Source organism: Pantherophis guttatus, chromosome 3 (genome assembly GCF_059756535.1).
Source record: "Pantherophis guttatus breed Tessera chromosome 3, ASM5975653v1, whole genome shotgun sequence".
NCBI classification, from domain to species: domain Eukaryota; kingdom Metazoa; phylum Chordata; class Lepidosauria; order Squamata; family Colubridae; genus Pantherophis; species Pantherophis guttatus.
Window position 1 is genome coordinate 49918155 of NC_142065.1, and position 27995 is coordinate 49946149.

Genomic DNA, 27995 nt, shown 5'->3' on the forward strand with positions numbered 1-27995 from the left:
ATGTTACTATATAGTTTAAACAACTAGAAAAGAGCTTGTGATCAGTCTCAAAATATGCAGTCTTTTCATTAGTTAATTCTCATTAGAAGTGAGACAAAACATGAAGAGGACCATTACCATTGGTATTTATGTCATTTTTGGGGGTCAAAATTAGTTTTTGTTATAAAACAATAATGAATGAATTTCCAACACAAACAGTGCTATGGCGCTATACTGTATAAACAACAACTCATAGAATCTGACATGGCTTAGTATATTGTCTGTGAACATAGTTATTTTACCAATAGAAGAGAATATTTGTAACTCAGGGTTGAACTGTGGGGTCCTTATTGCTTTCTGAGCTTGGTTGTTTTCTCATGGACATGTCATTATCCAACTAGGTAGCATAATTGGTGCTAGAAAGGAGTGGGGTTTGCTCTATGTTTATATATAAGTGGCTTGCCCTGCCAGTGTTCATGGGAGCGTTCTTGGTTTTGCTGCTGTTTACTGTTTGATTCTCCAATATTAATCTTGGTGCTAATCTCTGCTTATCTGGGTGTTGATTGCTAGCTAGGCTATTGGCTTTTTATTGTCTCTTTGAATGGTATCTCAATGTAAGGCTGTTGAGTGCTGATTTGCCCGAGTACCAGGCTTCCAGAAATTCTCTGCATTGCTGGATTTGGCTTGCTCTAGGATGCTCAGTTTCCCATTTGAAACTATGGTGAAGTTGGTCCATGTGTTGTGCATCATGTCTTCTAGCTGCTACTTGATGCTCTGCTAGTCTTCTGTCTGTTTGTCCTATATAATGGCTTACATTTTATATCGTGGATGACTCCTGTTTTTTTCTACTGGTGCTACTGGGTCTTTTGGTTTATTTAGAATGCTTTGATAGGTTTTAGTTGGTTGCCATACGACTGTAACAGTATGTTGGTTGTTTATGTTTTTTTATGTATGGCAGTGTTATTCTTTTCACAGCTTGTGTTGACTGTGCTATAGTGGTCTGGTACTTTTTCATAAAGTTGCATAGGTATCCATTTTATTAGAAAATGTTGTATAAATTATCTATTTCCCGTTTTTGATGTTCAGGGTTGCTACAATGTGTTAGTGCTAGTCTAAATAGTGTTCTTACATTATTTATTTTCTGAGAGATTGGATTGTTACTTTGGTAATGGAGTATTTGGTTAGTGTGAGTGGTTTTATGATAAACTTGTGTTTCTAATATGCCATCATTGCCTCTGCTGCTGAGGATATGCAGGAAGTGTGTTGTTTTCTTCTTGCCTTCTTAATTTTATTTGTTAGAAGATATTGCTGAAAGTTTTGTGTCTTCTCCAGTTATTCCTTTATCATGAAAAAAGTGTCATCTATATACTAGAGCCATATTTTGGATGGGATCTTTGCATGGGTGTGCTATACATTCTAGACATTGCATTGCGGTTTTTGTTATGAATCCCAAGAGTGGTGATCCCATGGGTATTCCTCTGATTTCTTGCTATATTTATCCATCAAACTGAAAAGTGATAGGCAAAGTTTGATGAGGTCCATGATTCTGAGTATTTCAATATTTTATTTGGTCAGGTCAGGTATATTGTGTAATAATGCTGGCATGGATTCTTTCACTAATTCTGGGTCCATAGAGGTAAAGAGTTCTGTGACATCGAAACCATGATCTCATCTTCTTCCATGATGTCATCTTTGATTTTTTGGGGGAGGCACATAGTGGGGAGTTGATATATTTCGTCTCTATATATTAGATGACCAAGCTTTTTGGTCAGTTTTTTTGGGATCCCTGGTAATGATATAATAGGACAGAAAGGTATGTCTGGCTTGTGTATTTTGTGATGTCCATAGAAACCTGTGATGACAGGTCCACTGCTTTCCATCCATCACTGTTCTTCTTTTGTGATTTGTCCTTTCTTGATAAGGTCACTAAGGGTTGTCTTGATTGGGTTGTTTAGCTTCTGTATTGGATTGGTGATAACTGGAATATAAATTTCTTTGTATTCCAGTAATTCTTTTTTTCCCTGTATATTGTGATCTATCTATGATAACCATGGTTTGTCATTTGCCTGTACAACACCACTTCAAAAGAAATACAACACTTCCACAATAAACTTATATTTTAGGGAGCTAAACATGTTAAATGTCCGTAGCCTAAATAGCAAATCTTATTATTGGGTAGCTGTTATTTAATTTCACTAAATTTAACATTGGCTAGATCCTTGCTCAGTTCCTGGCTTTGTTGCAACTTTCCCGCTGATCACACAATTCCCACCAGTAGTTGAAAAATAATGATTTTCAAACAATCCTAGGCTGGATTTAATACCAAAACAGTGAAGAACTGGGATCTTGAAAAGGCGCTCAAGCATATGCTTCATATGCTTCAGAGCTATGAAATAATACTGGAAAACTTAAATTACCTTCTCGTTAGATTGGACATCACTCCATGGAACCAAAAACCAAACAAACAAAAAACAGAATTAAAAACAAATCAAGAGCTTATTCCCAGACAATTGCTTGCATGTAGTAATGGAACTGGGGGTATTTTGATGACAGTTGTATGATATGAGTGCTTTTTTTTTTTTACTTTCTAGCCAAAGAACCCTGGAAGGAGTTAAAGGAATGGAATACTTCATATTTCAGCAATATTTATTTCCATGATCTAAACTAGAACTAAAAATGGCTCATGATTCTTACAGAAGAAAATATGAATTTCCCACGTTCCTACAGTTAAAGAATATTGCTCAAAGTGATTATTTAGTAGTTATGTCAATATTGTAAATGAAATACATCAATATAAATGTTAATATTTTCCAATTCTTACTTTGAGCCTAAAACTGAAACAGAATTACTAAAAATAGAAATAATCTCATATTTGAGATTTTTGTCCACAGTGCTATGAAAATAGTGAAGTTTTAACTTTGATTTAGTATATTATTTGTTACTTTTGGTTGATGACTGCCACAAGACACAAAGTATTTTTGCAATATAATTCTGACTACCATTGTAAGTTCTATTGCTAAAACACTAACTCAATCTATGTGTGGGCTTAATTTAGTTGATTAAACTAATACAACCTGAAATACATGTTTAATATCAGTTATTAGTCATGTAAAGATTTTTAAAGTAATTTTTGACAAACATTAACATTTTTCAATATTTTTGTGCCAAGGACAGTAATATATTTCCAAACAAATATTCCTAAACTATTTGCTGCATACCAGTGAAAGCTCAGAAAAGGATTTACTAGATACGAGACAGAACTTTTCTGTACAATACATTCCTTTTGCTTTGCGTATTATGTACTGTCATGGAGGGGAGTCAGATCTGCAGGGCTGGGGGAAAAAAATCAGTTCAGGTTTCTGATGAAAATTATATTTCTAAAGTTACTATTTGCTCCATGACCAAAACATACAATTTCCCTAATCCAAACTCAACTTATTATGGCACCATATTGGCTGCTCCAGTAATTATAGTAGCATACAATGATTGGTACAACTACAACAACATTTTAAATACAAAGAGAAAATCTCTTTGTGCTGTTTTACTGCAACCCTATTTTAGAAATGTATCACTGAATTTGGTTCTTGAGTGGGAGACTACCAGAAAACTCCTGGATGTATTAGAAGCCAGAAAAACATCATGAAGAAAGCATTTTTTTTGCCAAGACAATTACTTGGTTGTGTCCAGCAGTTGAGCTTGATTCTTTATCTTTTCCACTATGCTTAACTTTCATCCAGTGAAAATGTCTACAGATGAAATGTCTTTAGAAATCTGATTAAGCTACTTATCCCAATTTTAGCATTTGTCACACATATTCTATAGTTAGTTCTACTTAGTTTAACAGCTTGACTCAACAGGCTGCTAGAAGAATCCACAAGAACTGCTACAATCTATCAGGATCCATAAAGTACCTGGTGCAGAGCATCTTAATTGATCCAAAGCTGTGGCTCCCAATTTTATTTGGACCAAAAATTGATTGGGCCATAGAAAAGGATTCATAATTACATCTTCCACCTTTGGATTACACATCAACTGTTCTAAGGCAAAAATAAGACCTAGTATGTGTCTATCTGTGTACATTGGTCTAAACATTACTTTGGATACATCTAAGGTTGCTTTGAAGGCAATGAATTCAAAATCTGGATGTTAAAATCTCATGATGTTAGTAGTTAAGATAAATTCTGATACTGATTCAGTAGCAAAATTCAGTACCTTAAGAAGGGCAGCAAGGCAGACAGTACATGACCAAGTTGTCTCTATCTCTTGTCACAGCTAAACTGCCACTCCAGATTTATACCATCCTGTGACCTTTATTTACCTCACAATTGCCTGCAGGAGCAAAGTCTGTGTGTGCTGCATCATCTCAGTTGGTAGGTGCTCACATGATGAATGCTATAATCACATGATTTAATGACATACTGTGTGAATAAAGATTTTCCTGGCCTCCAACCCAGGCAACAAATCTTCTGAAGATTGGAAAAGAACAACAAACAATTAAATTATATACATTCTTAGCATTCAATTCATATGGTTTTCAGAATATCACTTTAGCTAGCCTTCTCTAACTTGGTACTCTCTACATGTACTGGCTTGCAACTCCTTGCATTCCAGTCAGAGAAAGATAGTTTAGACTCATAAGAAATGAAAACCATGTCCAGAACTAGCATTTGAAAGAGGAGAAATAAAAAATTCTTAAGGCTAAGGTTTTATTTTGATTCTTAACTCCATTTCTTCCTGTTCTCCCTAATTTTCTTAAAACAGTTATACAGCATTAAGACAATAATTTATGTGCTATATAGGATACTTCTATTGCTGCATAGAAGTAGCCATCATAAAATTTCAATATTACAGAGGAAGTACCGTATTTTTTGGAGTATAAGACGCACCGGAGTATAAGATGCACCTACCTTTTTTGGTTGTTTTTTTTTAAAAAAGGTTTTTTTTATTTTTTAGGCAAACACACATATAAACATACAATGTATTTTCTTTGAACAGAGTATTTGGCTGGTTCACAAATTTAAACAGTGTTTAGTCATTTCAATTAAATTTACAATTTCTATATTTCCTTTTTGCCATATTTATTCCTCATCTATTTTTTTAAAAAAACCAATATTACCCTTCATTCTCATCTCTAATCTTAATCAAATTCAATTTTTCCCTTCTATTCTATATTATATCCTTTCCCATTGTCATCTATTTTTATATCCATCCTCACATTGGTTAATTATTTAATATTACAATTGTTTAATACAAATTCAACATTTTTATATAAATCAATTAGTTATAACTATCTTTTTTGTATATTAATCAATATGAACATGAATATTCCAATTATTTCCATGCAATCCAATTTCTTACAAATCAATTAATTATATTTACCAATAATAATAAACCAAATAATTTTCCCCATATATTCCTCCAAACCACAACTTAACCATTTCTACTTTCAACACAATATACAATTAATAGTATCTCAATTATTACAATTCCCTAGTTAAATAGACCTTTTTTCTTTTGTGTTTTAAAATCTTGAACTCTCCTCTTTTGCCCTAAATTTCCCATTGTTTGCACCTACCTTTTTTGGTGAGGAAAAAGAAAGAGAAATCTCTCTCTGCCTCATTTTGTCACGTTGCAGCAAAGAGCCTGCTTTACTTTCAGTTTCGTTTTTTCAGCATAGCTAGGGAAAAAAAATCTGCTCCAGCACTCTGCAGCAAGCAGGAGAGCCCTGTGCAAAACAGCTGAGAACAAATCAGCTGAGAGTCAGGAGGCTGATCTAATCAACTTGTGCTAATTAACCTATGCTGAAGCTGAAAGGGGCTGTTTTTTCTTGCTGTTTGCTTGCAAGAAGGTAACTGCTGCGAGACACAGGCCAAAGGGTGGGACCAGTGGGTGGGCAGGGCTACATTCGATGTATAAGACGCACCTAAATTTTCACCCCCTTTTGGGAGGTAAAAAGGTGCGTCTTATACTCTGAAAAATACGATAATCTTAAAAGTGTTCATCTCATCTGGTGATGTCTATTTCTCTCCAAAAGAAAAGCAATATTCCATTGCACAAAAAATTATGACCTATAGAAAACAATCTTTCCATTAAGAATTTCATCAACTTCTCTCCTAACTGCTGGATTCTACCACACAAGACAGAACACTGGGCCATATTAAGAATAGGTAGATTGAAGTCGGTGCTTACTGTAAATCTTATTGATTATATCTAAGGTTCTTTCTATTTCTCCACCCTCTCTCAGGCTTTTTGTAAGAATAGAAAGAAAAAAAAACTATTTCATGGGAGACTTAAAATATAAAAATAGAATAAATAAGCAATGCACAGGCTCCTTTTTTATTCAGTGCACAAGGAGAGAACTTTGTTCTTCTAATGTCATGGATGTTTATTACTTCGTCAAATAGAGAAATGAAGAAGTAGAAAGCTTGTTTAGTATAGTAGTTAAGACACCAGGCTAGAAACTATGAGACTGTGAGTTCTACTCTTGCCTTAGTCACTAAGCCAGCTTGGTGACCTTGAGCGGGCATCCTCTCTTAGGTTTAAGAAAGAGGCACGGACAAACCACTTCTCAAAAAACTACCTCAGACAGTTGCCAAAAATCAAGAACTGCCTCAAAGGCACAAAACAACCCAAACAGAGAAGTAGAAGCATAGGAGACAAGCCTGGATATAAACTATAAACAAAGCACATAATGTATATTATAGTCCCATATTTGAAAACTGAAGATGAAATATTTGCAAACAAGATTAGTAGGGGGAGGATTAAATTAATTTCATTAATAAGGTCAAATGAGCGTATTAAAATCAATATCTAAACTTTTCTACTCACAGTTCTCCCAGGTTGTCTTTCTTTATTTTACCTTCAAGCTCTACAGAGGAATTACATTTCCTTCTGAGCAACCTGCAGGAAATACATTACACCAAATTCAGACAGGAACATAGATTTAGCCAGTTGCAACTCTTAATGTTGCTACTCTGTGAGTAGGAGAGAATAGCTATGGTAAATCCAAGTATGTTTATATGTACAATGGAGGTCCTTTGGGTTGAGAGCCTAAAGATTTATAGACTGAGACGTTTGAGCTTTGGAAGAGGACATGAAAGGGAAGCTGTCAGACCAAAGCCCTTCAAAGCTGAAACCAGATTTTAACAAGACTCTTGCTGTTCACTTAAGCTAACCCTGCTGCCACATAGTAGAATGAGTTCTGGCACTGATGAATATATTGTTCAGACAATTCTCACAGGCATGGCCAAATTAATCCAGAAAGTGGCTTATCTTCCTGAAGGTTTCCTTCATTGCAACTGCATTGCCTTTGAAGAAATGTATCTATAATGTTTTCCCACTACAGAGAATATTCTTGTATCTTTATCAACTATAAAGTACTTCTTTCCTAACTGAGGCATTTTACTAATGTATACATGCACTCAAACTGTGCTTGATCAAAATTCTATGTAAGATTGATTTAACATAGAGCTATTGGGCTGTCTTGGATCCTTAGGTTGTCCGGATCTTACAGGTTGCTGATTTTAGGGTACATTTTCCATCACAGTACATTTTAAAAAAAAATTGCTTGATGTAACTTTGCAATTACCTGTTTCCTCCAAAATAAGACATCCCCTGATAATAAGCCCAATCGGGCTTTTGAGCACATGGCAATAAGGCCAAGCACTTATTTCAGGGTTTAAAAAAATAAAAGACAGGATCTTATTTTTGGGGAAACATGGTATCAACAAACAGGTTGGCATTCCACAGACCTAAAAGAAAATGTTTTATTTTTATATTCACTTTAAGAGCCTTCTGTATTAAAACATGAATCTTATTTCAGTATTTCTTTGCTTTGTCACAGGTCCACCAAAGAAGAAATAGAGTAATTCTCAGACTTTTATTGCAAATCAAGAGAAATTACCTTTCACATGTACCTAGTATGACCTTCCATTCAGAACAATAATATAGATGGTCCGTGACTTACAATTCATTTAGTGACCATTCAAAGTTACAATGGCACTGAAAAAAGTGACTTATGACCATTTTTCACATTTACGATCATTACAGCATCCCCATGGTCACGTTATCAACATTCAGACACTTGGCAACTGACTCATATTTATAATAGTTGCAGTGTCCCAATATCATGTGATCACCTTTTGCAACCTTCTGACAAGCCAAGTCAATGAGGAAACCAGAGTCACTTAACAAGTGTCTTACTAACTTAACAATTGCAATGATTCACTTAACAACTGTGGCAAAAAGGTGATAAAAAGGGGTGAAATTCACTTAACAAATGTTTCACTTAGCAACAGAAATGTTGGGCTGAATTGTGGTCATAAGTCAAGAACTATCTGTATCAGTTGATGTTTCCTTAAATGACTCAACATATTAAATCTGCTAAAAGTTAAGGAAAGAAAAAGACCTGATTTCTTGAAATTTTATTATAACTATTTACAGAATTATTAAAATCTACCAAGTTATTAGCAAATAGAAATTACAAGATTGAATTTCTGGGTTGTCATGGATCAAACTACTATACTGATAGAAAAAATTTAAGTGGACATGCCCATTCCTTTACATCTGTACAATCAAAAATTATGGAGAAGGAAACAGAAAATAACATACTTGGAAAATAAATAGTATGGTATCTATGTCTGGTGTATTAATCAGCAGACCAGCTCAAGAAATAAATAATCAAGAAAGTATATTAAATGGAAGCAGAGAGATCCTCAAGGACCTATCAGCCCTACTGAGGGAATAAGATTAATGCTCAGTTTCAATTCACTTCAAAGGAAGATTGTTCGCAAAATAAAAGGTAGGACCATTGCCCCCTCCATGGGCTCCCTAGCATTCAAGATTTCCATTCACTCTGAGAGATCTAGGGTTAATACCCCTGTAATTTGACAGGCATTAAGCTGGGGCCTTGCACAGGCTTTAGATGTGAAAACAATCAGCCATGCACTGAGGGCATTACTCCCCCAGCCTATAGAGTATGGAGAAATTCCTGCCATTCCTTGGAGGGTGAGGGGATTCAGACAGGATGACCTCTTTTTGTTCAGTTCCAGCTCTGCTCAACCAAGGAATAACTTCCAGACTATTTCTGAGTTCCCTCTATGAAATGCATTGTAGTGTTCTGAAAAAAAGAGATTCTGGATGTTAGCAGAGCACTGAATTATATCTTTTTTCTCCCAAAAGAAAACTGTATAGCATAAAAAGGAGGAAAAAAAAACACAAATGAAAGGATTGAAACCAGACATTCAGTTATCCACTTAGCATTTATTTTGATGCTATTATGCTTCTGTGCAGTTGCAATGAAAAGCTAATCATTCAGAAACCTTGTTGCATATACCTCTTCAGATATTTGTTTTTGACATGATGCTTTCTAAAATCAAATTTCTTTTTTTACAAAATTTTAAAAAAAATTGGATACTGATAACAATTTTTAAGGAACACCATGAACCAGCTTTCTCAGATGTATTAGGTTACTGATCAACCTAACTAAGAATGATGAAAACTGTAGTGCAGAATTATATCAGGCCAGGGAAAGCTGCTTTAGGCTACCACCCCACCCAAGGAAACCAGGTTATGTACTACTCTAGGCATTCTTGGCAGATTAGCCATATTTAAAAAAAAAACACTGAAATTTATAGTCAAGACAAATTATACCATACTGTGTCATAAGCATATGAGAGAAATGTACCTCTTTAAATTACAGAATATAGGATTACTAAAACAAGCAAACTTGACCACATCAAACCTTGTGGCTTTTGCAAATCCCTTAAAACATAGTTCTTTCAATAGGCTTGGGGATCCCCTGGAAAGAGAAAGCCTGTGCCCTGGTTGCATCATGTGTAACATCTTGAAATAGTCCTCTTGTTTTGTGTAAGATGGGCGGCCACAAAAAATTGATTGATACATACATACATACATACTGTATATACAGACATGCATACATCCTAACTAATAAACTAATAAAGTTGTTAGAGGAATGGAGTGCAGATGGATTTTTCTGTGGACAAACTTCATTACATTTTATAGACAGTTTTTATGTTACAGGAAACTACAGAAAAAATGTTGCCATCTACTGACATTAAACAAACAAATAAGCATCCTAAAGTTTCTTCTAAAGTCTGAAGCATGTTACATTAATCAGGATATAAATGGCCCTAAAATTGGACTTCTAATTCATACATTGTTTTTTCTGGATCCAATAGAGTTATACAGCTCACTATCATATACATACTAAGATTTCAAAACCTATATTTTCATCAATCATAAAAGCTACTACAACCTTTCTAAGGCACCAGGCTAAAAACCAGGAAACTGTGAGTTCCTGTCCTGCCTTAGGCATGGAAGCCTGCTGAGTGGCTTTGGGCTAGTCACCCTCTCTCAGTCCAATCCACCTCAAGAGTAGTTTTTGTGGGGAAAATGGGGAGAAAGGACATTTAGGTAAGTTCACTGTCTATTGAATTGTTTATAAAAATAATAAAGGTGGGATATAAATAAAAAAATAAAACATTGCTTTAAGCTAATATTTAGCACAACAACCAGCTTGCAAAAATAATATGGTCAGCAGAGTCTTGAGAGGAAAATGTGCTGTGGAAATATTATACCACAGTGGAATCAATTGACCCAATTAGACAACATCTGCTCGCATTTGCATGCTTTTGAACTAAGTTAGCAGAAGCTGGGGCAAGTAATAGGAATTCATCCCATCATACAGCACTCACGTCTGGAACCTGGAACCTCAGCATGTTTAACCACTGAGCCATCGCGCCCCAGATGATACCTAGATAGTAGCAAAGAACAATCATTTTCTGGTTTTTACTGTCATCTAGTAGTTAGCTGGAGTATTGCAGCTCTGATATAGAATCCTGTACAGTACACTGACTGAAATTCAGGCAATTGTGAAAACAGACTTAGTTTGCACAGATAGATATATGTTTTGGTTAAAAACAAAAGAATTTATGTAGGTGCAAATATACTTAGAGCAATTCACTTTAAAGTGTTATTTTTCTGGCTTTTTCGTTACAAATGGAAGTCTCCCAAAGTCAACTTCTTTACAAGCTCACATTCAGTTGACAACATAGCTGACTTAATTATTTTTGGCCTAAGATAGAGGTAGTCCTTGACTTGTGACCATAATGGACCCCAAAATTTATGTTGCTAAGCAAGACAGTTGTTAAGTGAGTTGTGCCTCATTTTATCATCTTTTTCCATAATTGTTAAGCAAATCACTGCAGTTGTCTGGTTTCTCCAACTGACTCTGTCAGAAGCCAGCTGGAAAAGGTTACAAATGATGATCACATGACCCCAGCACAGAATAACTATAATAACTATGTGCCAGATCAAGCACCCAAATTTTGATCATTTGACTATGGGGAGGATGCAATGGTTGTAAGTATGAAAACTAGTCATGTCACCTTTTTTAGTGCCATTGTAACTTCAAAGAGTCACTAAATGAATGGTTCTAAATCAATGCCCCCCTCTATTTTAATTATTTGTAGCTGTGACAATATGGTTCCATATGTTCTATTTCTGTGAAATAGAAATATATATTTCAGAGCAGTAAATCTTAGCCGCACTGTTTTCTATAGTTGAAAGATGTACTGTATGTCCATGATTATTATCTACTGATCTCATCAGTCATTATAGATATACACTTTTCTGGCCTTGTACAAGGAATTCAGCATTCTTGAGAAAGCATGTCATATAGGAAAACAAAAATGAAAGGCAGAATGTTTGACCCATCTGAGAGCTGGGCTGACAGTTGTGAGAAGGAACCGTAACAACTTTTAGATTGCATTGATAAGGGGATTCCAAAGGATCTGTGTTATTACTCCTTTGTGCATCTGCTCTTCAAATATACACAAGAACGCAGCTTGTTTAATCTTTAGATAAGGATTGGATAATGATTCTGTTTAGCTTTGTGAGAGAAAAGAACTGTGGATTGTTTCTCTAATGTGAGGCTGTGTAGAAAGGGAACACTTCTACTTAGGGAGACTACCATATTATAAATTAGCATTTTTCATTTGCAGATGATACTAAACTGGCAGGTATACCCATAAACCCTAGATGACAGGCTCAAGATCCCAATGGATCTTGACAGACTTGAACACTGGGCCTTATCTCACAAAATAAAATTCAATGTAGAGAAAAGTAAAGTCTTACACTTAGGCAAGAACAACCAAAAGTACATATATAGATTGGGTGTAACCAAGCTTAATAGCAGTAACTGTGAGAGAGATCTTGGAATCTTAGTGGACAATCAATTAAATATGAGTCAGCAGTGTGCGGCGGCAGCTAAAAAAACCAATGCAATCCTAAATTGCATTAACAGAGGGATTGAATCAAGATCCCGTGAGGTACTAATACCATTCTATAAAACCTTAGTAAGACCACACCTAGAATACTGCATCTAGTTTTGGTCACCACACTATAAAAAAAGATGTTGACACTCCAAAAAAGAGTGCAAAGAAGAGCAACAAAGATGATTAGGGGACTGGAGACTAAAACATATGAAGAATAGTTGCAGAAACCGGGCATGGCTAGTCTAGTGAAGAGAAGGACCAGGGGTGACATGATAGCAGTGTTCCAATATTTGAGAGGCTGTCACAGAGAGGAGGGGGTCAACCTATCTTCTAAAGCACCTGAAGGCCGGCAAGGAATACTGGATGGAAACTGATCTAGGAGAGATTCAACATAGAAATATGGAGAAATTTTGTGATAGTGAGAACAATCAACTAATGGAACATCTTGCCTTCAGAAGTTGTGGGTGCTTCATCACTGGAAACTTTCAAGAAGAGACTGGGCAACCATCTGTCAGAAATGGTATAGGGTAGTGTCTCCTGCTTGAGCAGGGGGTTGGACTAGGTAACCTACAACCTTCCAACTCTATTATTCTATTTCTAATTCATAAATTTAACAGACAAATTAAGGAAAGGGAGTTATAGTAAAACATATGTGAAACCCAAATAGGATTTTTTTTCCATCTGTGTATGTTACACATTTGTAAAAATAGGAATGAGATTTTATGCAAACATTATATAAAGGTTTATTTTACAGATTTAACAGTGCAGAGTCACTTAGATGAGATGGGCAGCATAGAAATAAAATATTTTTTTCCATCCAAAATCCACCAAGCTGAGGTTTATTAATTTAAGAAAATGAAGATAGCCCATTATTTCAGTAGTGATAGCTAAAAGGTTTGGTGCTAGAGGCAGATTACCCAGTTATGAGACACAGATAAAATATCTACTAAATACAACTGAATAAAAAGCTGATAAATAATAACCCCTCCCTTAAAGAAAACAGCATTCTTGCATGTCATTTTCTACCATAGATGTGTTAAGGCTGTTTATGTCATGTCTCTAAACTAGCACTCATGAGAATGGAAATCTATTACAGAGTACTCATGTGGATTACAGGCAATTTAGCACAAGGAGAGCATGCAGGTTAAGTACATAGAAGAACACATTAAAAATTATCACGTATAATAGGGGTGAATGTATAATAGGGGTGTCCAACTTGGCAACTTTTAAGACTTGTGGACTTCAGCTCCCAGAATTCCTCAGCCAGCATGAGATGAAGAACAATAATTTAAGAGCCAAAAAAGTGATTCTCCAAGAAAGAATGGATTTATAAAATACACAGAATGTTTACTCAGCCAAAATGCATTCCTTTCGTTTTCTTGGTCTTACAATGATTAAGTGGAATGTAAAAATTTTAACGCATTTGGGAAGTATTTCTCATGGGTTGTGGTGCCTACTCCTACTGATATCTAATTAACATCTCCTAGATACTTTGTTTATTCATTGTGTATTAATTGTTAAAATCTAAATGCAGTAATTATATTAATTTGTATTAATTCTGAAAATCCAATTCAGCTCCTAGTGACCATACTTAAACATGGTTTTCTTGTCTACTATATAGAAACTGTTTGCTACTATCTTTTTCTGAGATTTTTTTCCCCACCTTCCCAATTTAACCCTCAACAGCCCCAATGAGAAAATGTTGGACTATTGTCCTGCAACTATTTGCAATACATCTCCTGCAGAATTATTAATATTTACAACATTTGGCAAGCTCCCTTAGAATTTTCATTCTCCTTCTAGATGAGGTTTGTACTGCATGGAAATATCCAGACTTGTTTATGGCATCTCTAGAATGGGGTGTCAGTGTTTTCCATTAGTCTCAAGAATTTTTGGTCACTATTTAAAGCCAGATCTTGGCATTAGATGGCGCCACTGCCTTCCCCATGGATATTCCCATTGAGATTCCCAGGCCGTTTTTGGAGCATCTCACTGGGGGATGAAAAGGAGGGGGGGCTCCTAATACGCTATAATAAAACACTGCTTTCTCACAAAATGTGTGCTTGTGTGGAGTAACAATTAGAGTAGCTATGGTACCGTGATAATGTCTGATATTTCACCTCACTGAAATTCTCTTCAGGTTCTCTGGAATTATGAGCTTCTTCCCATTTCTGTGACGTTTGGTTCGGTCCTCCGCGTTGTTCACGAGACATGAATGACCTTTCTTCTCAAAAAAAAAAAAAAAAAAAGGAGCGGCGAGCCGGGAGGGCGGCACGTCCTCCCGAGAAATTCAAACGCGGGAGAAGAAAGTTTATGGACCTCGCCTTCCATCTGAAGATGGAAAAGAAACGCTACTGTTATAGACTCATTGTCGCGAAAAGACCGTTAGCGCGTACCACTTACACTTGATTCTTTCTCAAACAGACGCAGACACCCCCCCTCCCCTTAGCGGGCAGGTGGTTGGTTCTATTCCGTTGGAATCGCTTCGGCCCAACGGGCGCTCTGAAAGCTCTGTTGGCTGTTTAGGGTCGGCCGAGAAAATCCGGCCGCGCTGCCTCCTCTCCTCTGATCACCGCCGCCCGCCCCTGTCTCGTCTCTCCCTGCTCTCCCCGGGGAAGGTGAGGGAGGGGGGCACCGCTCTGCCTGGTCGGTTTCTCCTCTTACGGGCGCTTCTGGCTTGCCCGGCGCTTTCCCGAGGCTCCCTTTCCTCTTCGTTGCCTCAGGGCGTCAGGCGTTGTCAGAGAGGTGGCCAAGAGAAAGGGCGGGTGGATATTGGGTCAGAAAACGTTTGAAGGGAGAACTGAAATTGCCTTCCCATCCCATTCTTCAAAGATGGAGTGATCGTGGAGGCTGTGCTTTGCACAATGGTGTATGCCTCTTGCCTTGTTTTTAAAAAGAAAAAAGGTTGAGCGGCGATCCTGTTTGGTGCCAAGGAAAGCGCCACCGGGGACACCATTCAAGTTTCACACTGATGATTCAGTATTTGGTGTAATAAATTCACAGTTGTCATTTGTTTGAGAAAAGAATACAGGTAGTCCTCGACTTAAGAACCACAATTGAGCCCAAAATTTATGTCGCTCAGCAAGTTGTTAAGTAAATATCATCCCCCTTTATGGCCACAATTGTTAAGTGAATCACCGCAGTGGTTAAGTTAGCACGGTTGTTAAGTGAATCTGGCTTCCCCATTGACTTGGTTTGTCAGAAGTTTGCAAAAAATGATCATATAACTCCAGGATATGGCAATCGTCAAATGAGTCAGTTGCCAAGCGGCTGAATTTTGAACACATGACCATGCAGATCCTGCAATGGTCATAAATTTGAGAAACAGTCATAAGTCTTTTTTTCAGTGCCCTTCTAACTTTGAACTGTCACTAAATGAACTGTTGTAAATTGAAGAGTGTATGATGGTCATTTGTTTTCTAAAAGAATATCTTTTCCCTCTAATTTCTGTAATCTGGTTAAAGTACAGGAAAACAACTTTTTCATGGTCTTTAGAAACTAATTTGATAGTCCATGTCATTTTAAAATCTGTCTTCTATTAGAAACAAGATGCCTAATCCTAAAGAGACTACTTCAAGTGACTGCAATGACTCTCAAACCACAGATTGTAGTTCCAGAAAACCGAGGGAGCATGAAGAAACCCAGGGTGGAGACATTCCCAAACTCTGTCCACCTAACATCCCATCTTGTATGTTTAATTTGTACTGAATGCTAGAAAAATCAAATATTAATATTTACAGCAAAATAGCATGTTACCCTCAAAATTATTTCAAATTCATAATTAGTGGTACAAATTGTGCTTTAATAAACCTGGATTAGACTGCACAGAGACATTTCCAAGATAAAAACTGGTGCAGCAAAATTCAGGCAATTTAATGAAATAAAAGGTCTTGAGACTTTTAATATTTTGTGCAATTTTTCAGAAAGTGGTATGTGTGCAAATTATTCAACTTTCAAACTCCAAACACAGCAAAATGATTATTACTTTTTTGATACTTTCATTAGGTGAAAAGTTGTAGTAAAAAATAAAACTAAGTTAGAGTCTACAATTCTTTATTGAAATAATTTCATTTGAAGAAATTTCTTTATTTTTAATTTATCTGCCCTGATTCTAGCAATTCTCAAAATTTTCAGGAAAAGATTGTCCCATCCCTACTATCTGTATATTTGGTTTTGTCCAGTTTTGGGCTTTGAAGCATTATTTTTGTTCTATCCTTGGATCCCAGCTCTTTGGTTCTAGACAAGTAATATCAATTCTGAGTCATAGCAACATTCATATATAATTTGCTGTTCTTTGGAGAACTTTGTAATGGCTTTCTGTGAGGTTTATGATTATGATAGTAGAAATTCTTGGAAATTACTAATAATATCCTATATTAATTTTTAAACTGGAATATTTTAGTTCATATTTATATAATTATCATTCCTCAGAGTCTACTACAGACAAAAAACCCTTTTGTTTGCTTGTTTAGAAGTGGAAAGGATCAGCAGAGTTTGCATCAAAAAAAGATACCTTGTTTAATTATAAATAGTATATGTCTTTAAAAACATTCCTGATTGGTGGCCCAAGTAAGCACCATTCTATTTTATTTTTATATTCAGCCAATTCTCCCCAAATCCATTCTATCTCAGAGCTCATGGAAACAGCCAATGAAGTCTCAAAAATGACAATAGCCCATGAAATTGTCGTCAACCATGACTTCAAACTGCAAGAAGTGAATTTATCACCAAACAGGTAGGTTTTATTTTCTCCATGTTCTCAAAAATTTTCAGTTAACTTTGCATAAAGCTATATTTTTTAATTGATTACGTGCTATCACGTTGTTGTCAACTCTTAATAGCCATACAGATAGATTTTCTCCATGATGATCTTTCTCTAACTTGGTTTTTCAGGTTTTCTAATGGTGCATTGATCACCACTGTAACTTGAGTCCTTAGGTGGTTGTCCTCTTTCTTTCTACCTTTTCCAGCCTTAGAATCTTCCCAATAGAGCTAGGTCTTCACATAGTAGTTTGGGGGGGGTGGGATCTGCTATTTGTCATTCTTAGCAAATATGGTTTAATATGATTTTCATTTAACCTTTTGTTAGTGTCTAGATTATTTTATTGCCAAATAAGCAATTGTTTTTGTTAATGGAATGTTAAGTTGGGTTTGGCTACTTGCGTTGCATAAACCCAAAATGTAGCCAGAACACTTGGTGACTGAAAAATTACATATAGATTTCATAAATAATTTTGATAAAAGATGTAAGGCTATGATTAAGAGGCAGAAGGTAGACATTTACTATAAAGACTCAAAGTGGGAAAGTTGAAACTGATGGCTAAAATATTCATGTTGTAGATTATTATTTTTCTATTGTTCTGATTATGTGTCAATACATTTCTGTTTTTACTTGCATGATTCAGAGAATTGATTTTTAATAAAGTTCTAGTCTAGATGAACTTTATGGACCACTCTCACTTAAGATGTGTAGCATATTATTAGTTCTCACCCCACCTTCTCAAGATATAATAACAAACCATTGTGCAAACTCTACCATTCTGGGAATGGAATATTTTGGAGAACTTCAAAATATTTTGAAAACATTTGTTTTTCAATCCATACCAATCTGGAATGGTGGTTTGGCATTCTCTTAGGACAGAGAATTTTCTTTTTATTGTCTTTTAGGGCTGATAGTTTTTTGAAAGAGCCAGACAGTGTTCTCCAGAATACTATATTCATGCTGTCTGGAGGAAAATTTGAACTGGCTTCCCTGTTACATTTCCCAGAATATATTTTACGTGTACCTAATCTTTACATTTCATAGGATCATCTGTTGAAATCTAGTATTTCCTTACAATATTGATTGGACTGAAAAATAATATTTATCAGTGGGTGAAAAATTATATGAAACTTGGCCTCCAGACAATATTGTAGGTAGAAAAAATATTAACAGCAGGTACTTTTATCTCACTACAGTTTAGAAAGCAGAGTGAAAGAAACAGTGCACAAAGCTTTTTGGGATAATCTGAAAGAACAACTCTCCAAAGTACCACCAGACTATTCTCACGCTGTCAAGCTACTTCAAGAAATCAAAGAAGTAAATTATAAAGGGGAGTGGGAATGTCATTATTCATATCTAACAAATTGATTTTTGTGATAAAAAACTATTACAGGTACAGGTAGTTCTAGACTTAGAACCACTCATTTAGTGACTGAAGTTACTATAGACTGAAAAAAGTGACTTATTACTACTTTTCAAATTTACGATCATTGCAGCATCTCCATAGTCAAGTGATCAAAATCCAGGTGCTTGGCAACTGGCATGTATTTATGACAGTTGCAGTGCTCCTGGGTCATGCGATCGCCATTTCTAACCTTCCCAGCCAACTTCTAACAAGCAAAGTCAATGGGGAAAGCCAAATTCACTTAATTACCACATGATTCGCTTAACAACTGTGGTCATAAATTCTTTAGCAATTGCCTCGGAAAACAATTGTTCATAAATACAATAGTAATAAATGGTAAAAAATTATTTTATTGATATACCCTCCCTCTCCCAAATTTCTGAACTTGATAACAATGCACCCTGGAGTCAGAGTAACACTGGCATTGCTGCACGTGAGAACTTTTATCTGAATGAGATGGCAGCATCCATCAATCTTTCCAGCATCTCTCTTAAAACATGGTTTGTTTAGTGACCATGTAGCTTAGCAACCATTTCACTGGAACCATTTGTGATTGTTAAACAAGGACTACTTGTAACTTACCACTTGTACCTTCTCCCCTAAAAGGCTTGAAGTTAGTGCTGTCACTTCACCAAAGGCAGCAGCAGAATTATAGGACTTTTGAAAAAGAGTTAACCATATGAATGTTTTTTTTAAATGATTTTTTTTTTATACTAGAACATTTTTATGACTGGCCATTTGCCTAAAATAACAGTGGAAGTTAGTATCAACCTCTTTGCAGCTGCAAACCTTTTGAGGATATCTTTGTTCCACATTTATTTGGCACTTTATTGAAACCTGCATGGAGAGTAAAATTAACTTGGAAAGAAATTAATTCAAATGATTTTTTTATTTAAGATGTTGCTGTATCTAAAACTATTATATGCAAGATGAAAAGTAATGCCTTCAATTCCATAACTTTCACTAATTAAAATATCCCTATTAAAATTAAATGAAAATAATTCTTGAAATAAAACAATTTTTTGTTACAGATTGTTATTCTCCAAATAATCACTATCATTCCTTCTTCTGCTAATGATTGACAAGCTTCACAAAATAACTTCATACTTTTCCTTTCAGCCAGGCCATGACAACCCTTTCTGCCTCTTCTTTTGAGTTAAAGAGATGCCCACAAAGTTAGTCTTTAAATTTTGAGAAAAGCTGGAAGTCACATGGTATCCTCGCTCAGCTTCATTCCCAGTTGGATGCTGGGGTAGTTGCTGGTCTGGTGGAAGCACCTGGGGCAAGTCCTTGCCGTTATCTGGGAACAATTTGATCCTGCTATTCCTGAAGAAGTGAGCAGGATCCTAGGGATTATGAGAGCAAGCAACTGTGTTTTAGATCCATGCCCTTCCTGGCTTGTGAAAGCTTCCTGGGAGATGACATACAAGTGGATTTTGGCACTGATTAATGCTTCCCTGCAGCAGAGGGTAGTGCCCCAACATTTTAAAGACGCCGTGGTCCACCCTTTTCTTAAGAAGTCATTGCTGGATTCCACCTTTTTGGATAATTTTTTATCTCTTTCCAATCTTCCCTTTTGGGGAAGGTTGAGAAGATGGTTGTACAGCAGCACCAGAGGTTTCTGGATAAAATGGATTATCTAGATCCTTACCAGTCATGATTCAGGCCTGGATATGGAAAGAAAATGGCATCTATCATGCTTGTTTATGATCTCTAGTGGAAGCGGGGTAGTGTATTCATCCTAGCTCTACTTGACTTCTTGGTGGCCTTCAATACCATCAGCCATGGTATCCTTCTGGTGCAGCTTTTGGGAGTGGGAGGGAGGGGCTCTCTATTGTCCTGGTTCACTTTCTTCCTCTGTTGCCACTCTCAGTGTTGATAGGAAACAAGAAGTCCAGGCCTTGTTCACTACTTTGTGGGATTCTGCAAGGCTTGATATTCTTTCCATTTCTGTTTAACATGAAACCACTAGTGAGATCATCCGTCACCATGGATTGAGATAGCATCAATATGCTGATGACACTCAGCTGTATGTCTCAGCCCATGGTAAGTTAAGCAATACCGTGACCTCCCTCTCACAGTGCTTTGAAGTTATTAAGGGCTGGATAGGAAGCAACCGGCTACCACCTTTGGTCTTGGATGGGTGGCACACAGCCCCAAACAGATTTAGTGCATAATCTGGGCTTTTTCCTGGACTCACAACTCCTGCCCTGAGGAGCAGGTGGCAGTTGTGGCCAGCAGGGCCTTTGCATAACTACAGGTAGCGTGCCAGTTACACCCTTTCCTGGACCAGCAATCCCTACTCATGGTCACTTACACCCTAGTTACCTCTCGACTTTACTATTGCAATGCCTCTACGTGGGGCTGCGCTTGAAAAGCATCTGTTCAAAACAGAGCGGCCTGCATGGTTTTGTACAGATCCAGGTGTGCATATGTTTCCCTTCTGCGGGAGCTGCATTGGCTGCTGATTTCTTCTGAATGCAATTCAAGGTGCTGGTTGTTACCTTTAAAGCCCTTCATGGCTTGTTATTGGGTTATCTTAGGGAACCATCTCTTGCCAGTTTCATCCATCTGATCCACTAGAGCAGGGAAACAAGGAATGATGCATATCTGGCAGGACCCAGAAGAAAGGCCTTGTCTGTGGTAACTCCCTCCTTATGGGATATCATCCCTGCAGAAATTAGACTGGCCCTTACTTCGACACTCTTGCAAGTAGGTTGGAAAACCCAGAGTGGGATGGAGCCCATCAAGGGTTCATTTGACTCTGTGTTGTTGCTAGGCATGGTGCGGGGCTATTGTTTCTTACTTTCTTTACTGGATTTTTACTGTTTGCAAGCTGCCCAGAGTTGCTGTGAGTGGGCGGCCATAAATGGACTGTATGATGGATGGGGACACAATGAGATCCAACTAATTTCAAAGCCTTTTAGATGGCTTGTGAAGTATGAAGCCTACCATTATCATGCTGCAGCAAAAATTCTTCCTTGGGGTTTTGAATCCTGCTGAATTGTTTCAAAATTTTGAGTGTTGTAGTAGAGCATTGTGAGCTGGTAGTTCAAAGAAATAGATATGAGTTTGCCTCAAAAAAAACCCATGTAGCCATGAAATTTCCTGCTGAAGCCTGCATTTTAATTCTTTAGCTGAATTTTTGCAGTGATATTCCATGGACTGATACTTTGTTTCTTGGTGAGCTCCTGTTTCATCAGCTGAACAATGTTGTGAAATTCTGCTGGCAAATTTCAACTCTTGAAGCTTTTCTCTTTGGAATCAGCATCTTGAATAAGGAGGAACATCAAAATTTGACTCTCGTGTTATTATGAAATATCAAGCTTGATAGAAGTTTCTTTTTCAACGATCTGCTGACTGTCCTTAGTTAGGTCATCAACCTTTCTGTGAAAATTGTTGTCATAGCAACAGTCCACTTCATTCTTGATCACATAAATAAGTCTTCCTGATTCATATCTTTACAGCTTTTGGCCCTGCACTCAACTACACATACCAACAAACAACCTGCATTTGGTGATGAATTTCAATTGCAAAAACTACTCCAGCTGTCTAAAACTCAATCTGATCAATATTCACTGTAGGGTCCCATTTCACAAAAATAGCAACACAACCTTTTCTCACAGCAATTTTCTGCCAAGTAAAATGAAGAGGCTAAAGAACATATCAATACTGCCATCTGTTGGTGATTTACAATATTAGAGGCATCGTACCATTCATTCAACCATCATATTTCTATTACAGTAATGTATGTTATTGAGCTTGAATAGTTAAAATCAATTTGAACATTTGCTTTTACAAATGTTCCTTTCCTCCTCCATTCTGATTTATAGACTCTGCTGTGTTTGCTTCTGCCACGACAAACACGTTTAAAAAGTCAGATCGAAGAAGCACTAGACATCGAATTGATAAAGCAAGAAGCTGAGCATGGAGCTTTGGATATCCCCAAGCTCACTACATATATCTTAGGCACCATGGCAATGCTCTGTGCACCTATCAGAGATGAAGAAATACAAAGTCTGCGAATCATGGCAGACCCAGTTCATTTGCTCAGGTGGGTTTGAGTTTTGAGGAAATACAATCCTGTACGAGTCATACATTATTTATTAAAATTACACTGATGTAGGATGCATAATCTTGTTATTTTAGAGCAACAATTTCCTACAAATTTAATTTTATAAAGAAATTTGCAGTTCACCATTTTTCATCTAGGAATAAGAAAAGATGCACAGAAAAATACCTGTTTGTTCAATTTAGACTTTTTTCAAAGTCTGAAAGTAAAACAAACATTGAGTTTCAGTCTTTTGTTGTTATTCCTAAAGCAAGGCATCGATATGGATTAGGAACTAAATGATAGTGCTATATGCAACAATAGCTGTGGGCCTGGGCTTCTGAATTTTCTATTTCCTATGTTAGCACAGCTCTGAAAAAAGAAACAATTTGCTTCCAAGTTTAGTTACTGAAAGGAATATATTTTGGATACAGGATTCACATCGGCTGCTTTAAATTTATCTACTTATTTAATTAAATTTATTGGCTGCTCAACTCCAATCAAAGGTATGGAATTTGGTTCTAGTCAAGGGGCTAAATATAGAGCCAGACTCACGTTTACATTTCACCAGGAAGATTAGGTGATATGCAGGGAGGTTTAACAGAGTAATTTAAGGCTTATTCCCAACATCCATGCAATAGACAAAAGAATATTTGCTTGTCTGATAAAAGGAAAACAGTCACCATGAACCAGCAGGATGGGACAGTGTTTTCTTTTCTAGCCCGATGACAGAAGAAAAGCATTTTAGCAGCCCTTGAAAAAGGAACAGAGGTTAGTCTTTTGATATGAATGCCAGATGAGCTGCCTTCATTATAGAGAATCTCCATCTGTGATATAAATTTATAGAATTTAGGATACAATTTATAATCTAATCTATAATTTAGAATCTAAGCTTGATTCCTTATTACTAGAAATTGTGATTTAATTACAATGCAAAATGATTTTGTTCTTGTTACCTATGACAGAGAGATCTTCCGAGTTCTGAACCTAATGAAAATGGATATGGTCAACTTTACCATACAAAGCCTTCGACCCCATCTCTTGGAGCACTCTGTGCAATATGAAAGGAAAAAATTTCAGGAACTCCTGAACAAACTACCAGGCAGGTATCAAAGAGTGAGCAATGGACATTTGCTAGATCTTGTAAACTAATAACTCTCAGAGCCAAACCCTATAAGCCCTTGTCAACATTTGCTCACAGATAAATACAAGAATATTAACATTTTAAGAAATAGGTAAGAGAATATTTAGAGCCCTATCTTCTATTACATCCTCTTGTCAAGTTACATTTGGCTACTGTGAGTTTGTATGTTTCTTGCTCCTGTCAGTTGGGTAAACTCCAGTAGTTCTAAAGATAATTTCATAAGGAATAGCCAGAAAAAGCTAGTTCAGCTTTTTCAGAAAAAAATAGATAAATTGAATTGTTAAACTTAATTAAAAAATACAGGCAAGATATAATGCTAAGAATATTACTTCACAAACTAAAATGAAAATTACTAAAATGTGAGAATTCATGGAGTGCACTTGATATATAAAAAAATCAGCATCTATCCAAAAAATAAGGAAAGTACCGAAAAAATCAGCCCTGTTTCTTTTCCAAATTTTCTATCACTGCAGACAGTCTAGCTTATACAACTGACTGGCTACACAAGGCCATAACCAAAGTATCAAATTCTGATTTGCTTCCTTCTTCATCCACCTCTGGAACCAATGGACCCCCTGTTGCCACTTCTCCTACATCTGCTGGAAAAGTCTCATTTATTCATAGTCCCACTGCTGTGTTAAATCAAGCGTATATGGATTTGCTGGACTGGGAGCTTGGAAGAGAACACTATCCTGAGGTAAGAGGTTCCTTTTAAGAGAATTGTTTCTCAATACCAGGAAAGATTAAAAAAACAGTTAGGGAAGCATAATCTTAATTCAGCAAAGTACAACTCTAATCTTAATGTACTAGAAATGTCCACATAGTAGCTAAATGGTTATGAGGGAAGTTCACCATGATGGACCAATGAAGAGCACTGGATAAGAATATATAGGAAGGGAAAGAACAACCAGCTGTGGTGGAAATATGCTACAGATAGTCAACCCTGGCAGGAGATCTAAGTATTGTCTTCTGGACCAGATTATAAAACTTTCAGGAGAGATGCAATCATAATGGACACAATCATAATGGAAGACTATAAATATATGGATATCTATTGGGAAAAACTTAGCCAATGTCCAAATTTTCAAAATTCTTCCATTGTCTTTCATTTTCCATAGGGTACTGGCTCTCCTAGATCTGATTCTAACTAATATGGAAGAATTAGCTTTAGAAACTTTAATTATTAAAAAAAATGTTTTTAAAAGTGCAAAAACAATCCTAGGCTGCATAAACAGAAATATAGTGTCAACATTAGAAAACAAAATTGTTCCCTATAAATTCCAAATTGGTTAAACCACATGTAGCTAGAATACTACATCCAGTTCTGGGCCTTGCACTTTTTGGAAGGCTCAAAACACAGCAACCAATATGAATTCTTTGCTGAAAAGTGTTTAAACATGCTAGAGGTTCACCTGTCAGGGATGTTGAAAATTGGATTCCTATACTGAACAGGGGCTTGGATTCAGTGATCTCCAAGATTTCTTCCAGCCCCTACTTTTTGTGATTTCATGAATATGCTTTCTTTGTAGACTATGTTGATGGACAAAGCGCGTTTGCATGCTCTACAAGTAGAAGTGAATCAGCTAGCCATTATTGCTTCAGTCTTATTAGTGAGCAGCAATATATGTGGAAATGAGTTATTCAGTTCACCAGGATGTGGCAATAGGCTGAAAAGAGTAATAAAAGCTCTTCTGGACGGTCTCCCTGATATAAGGCAAGCCATTTTAATATTTTCTGAAGACAGGAATGATATTTCCTAGCCTACTCTTTTGCAGATTATAATGAGCTAAAATCTTGTGATACTCTATGGAGAAGGGTAGGCAAGGCTGGTTAACAAAGCAATCGATATACAAAACTAGAATTGATCAAGCCAACATCCACTCAATATGGTACTAAACCAAAGCTTGCTGAACAAACCATAATGGCCTGGTTTGTATACAATGCTAGCTTACAATAGGGAACAATTATCTACTGTTTTCTTTCTTGCCTACCTAAATCTTGTCCACTAACCTATGTTAACAGGAAAGAGATAAATGTATAATTTTAAGATATTCTGCAATTATTTGAGAACCATGGATATTCTAGTTTTTTGGATTGGGGTAAATCCACATTTATTCCCCTAATCAATCATCTTTATAAAGATTGCTGCATTCTTGGTGCTAAAAGTGATTTCTCCCCACTACTGGGTTGATAGAAACGGCTACAAGTAAGCACACAAATGAAATCAAAACTCACTATATAACTAAAAAGAAGTTGTGTTGCTCCTGACCATTTATGTTATGCTCTGTGCTTTATTGTAACTTTCTCTCTGATTTATCACCATTGTAATTGAGGTTTACGGTTTATCAATTCAAAATAATAAAATGTTCTCTGCATATGAAGAAATGGAATCTAATATACACAGTATGGTAATGTATAATGCCAATGTATAAAAGACTTTCTGTAAAAATATGATAATAATATATGTAAAGGTAACAAGTATAGGGCAGACCAAATTCTGGAAGGGAAGGCTATGCTAAAGTGCAGACACTCCTGTTAAAAAGCAGAAACATTTTCAAGACTGTCCCTCCTCCCTTGCAAAAGGTGGAACTCTAGCATGTTCTTTGGGGAGGAATGCAACAGATGGTCAAATGTGGTAGGGAGCAGCAATCCCACAAGTACTTTGGTACAATATATCTGTCTTTATGGAATAATGAAGGCATATCTTAAAGGGCATTCATTGGACAAGCAACAATTTGAATTTTGGAACCAAGCATTAAGAAAATTATATACATACAGTATCTCCCTCAAGAGGACTGTACTAAATATGTTAATTCTAATTAATTGTTGCCCAATCTTGTTACACTTTTTGTCAGAAACTTAGTTTTGAGAAAGTATATCAAACTGATTTCATTGTCATATGTTAAGAATCTTTCTCTTCATTGAAATTTCAATTGACATAGTTAACATGCTTGTTATTATTGTATGATTAGATCAGAAAATGCCTTAATGGATATCAGCAATCAAATACACATGGAAGTAGAAGCCATACTTAATCAGTTGGGTTACCCTGCTCTCAGTACTGATAAGGCTGCTTCACTCAAAGGCCAGCTTAGGAACCTTGGAGATAAAAAGAATGCTGTACGGGTTCTAATTGGTAAGTTATTCAAGTTTGGCTTGATGCAAGTCTATTTGGACATAAAATGTTATGAATTTCAACTCCAAACTCTGAATTATGATTACCATTCACAAAATATAGGTTCAATATGTAGAATGTTTAGTATAAAAGAAAGTTTCTAAAATACTCAAAATACTTTGAAAACATTTTTGCATTTATTTCTCTAAGAAGCAGCAGTTTGAATGCCATTTTTAATACAAATTGCTAGAGAAGAGTATTTAATATTGTCAATTAGGAATTGTGCTCCTACTTGGATGGGTTAACTGAAATACCTTTAACTCTGATTTAAATATTGTTAAATTGAAGCAATGTTTTAATAAATTAGTGAAAATCTCAGTAAGATAGCCGAATATGTGTCTAATATACTGTGCCTGGCATTTATAACAAGATAGATTTACCTTTTATTTCCAATGGAGTGCTTACATTACAGTTATGATTGGTGTTAATCAATATACTACTTGAGATGTAGAATATGTCTAAAGAAATCTTAATAATTTACCAAATGCATAAGCTGACAGCAGATGAATTTAAATATTTTTAAGTTTTAAAATATAATTGAAACACATAAATTTTAATTATTTTGCCACCAGTGTACTGTACAATCTCGGCTATTTAAAACGTTGACACTATCCTGAGTTTTTCTTTATAACTTTGCAGTTAACAATCAGTGAGGGTCCCAAATGGTGCAGCCATAATTATAGCACTCTAGTCTATTTCCAAATCTCTCTTAATTTCCACAGAGCAACGGATTCAGACTTTTCTTAGACACTGTTTGTATCCTTGTGGCCAAAATGCTAAGAATCTACTGCAAGGCCTTACTCCTATTCAGGAAGAACTACTGGAAATTGGACAGAGGTTTGGTAGTTTGATTCATCACAACAGACAGGTATTTGGTCCGTACTACTCGGAAATACTGAAGAAATTGCTGCTTCCAGGAGCAAAGTCTGAAACGGGGAAAGTTTCTTCTTAACAACCTAACGAGGCAGATCATGTGACGGCAAGGAGAGGGGAGATTCAAACTGGCAATTGTTCAGACAGTACTTTGATGCAAAATTCAATGTGATCAACGGAGCAGCTGTCCTGCTCTTTGCTGCTGTATTCCAAACTGGGTCACTGAAGTTGCAAGGTACAGCTAATAATACCAAACTGACAATGCCAAGTTTGCTGCAGTAAACCTTTAAACAGCTCAAAATGTTGTCCT

General features: G+C 36.3%; 1 protein-coding gene and 1 long non-coding RNA gene across 4 annotated transcripts; one reads left to right on the top strand and one right to left on the bottom strand.

Annotated features, from left to right (window-relative positions):
• Nucleotides 1–4249: 4249 nt before the first annotated feature.
• On the bottom strand, nucleotides 4250–14525 carry LOC148114574 (uncharacterized). The gene is made up of 3 exons (XR_015733482.1): nucleotides 14396–14525; nucleotides 6808–6879; nucleotides 4250–4445 (listed from the first exon to the last, which is right to left on the bottom strand). It is a non-coding gene; the product is annotated as an uncharacterized LOC148114574 (long non-coding RNA).
• Nucleotides 10977–27986, top strand: TCP11 (t-complex 11). 3 transcript variants are annotated; one of them, XM_060689835.2, is made up of 10 exons: nucleotides 10977–14659; nucleotides 15818–15963; nucleotides 16878–17010; nucleotides 18234–18354; nucleotides 22276–22496; nucleotides 23459–23599; nucleotides 24115–24334; nucleotides 25167–25351; nucleotides 26610–26773; nucleotides 27535–27986. In XM_060689835.2, the coding sequence occupies exons 1-10, from the start codon at nucleotides 14487–14489 to the stop codon at nucleotides 27762–27764; spliced, it is 1734 nt and encodes a 577-aa protein (XP_060545818.2). In that variant the 5' UTR covers nucleotides 10977–14486; the 3' UTR covers nucleotides 27765–27986. The 3 variants fall into 3 exon arrangements, with proteins under 3 accessions (XP_060545818.2, XP_087747176.1, XP_060545819.2); XM_087891050.1 differs by having other exon boundaries at nucleotides 14517–14731; XM_060689836.2 differs by lacking the exon at nucleotides 10977–14659 and adding an exon at nucleotides 14780–14893.
• Nucleotides 27987–27995: the final 9 nt, after the last annotated feature.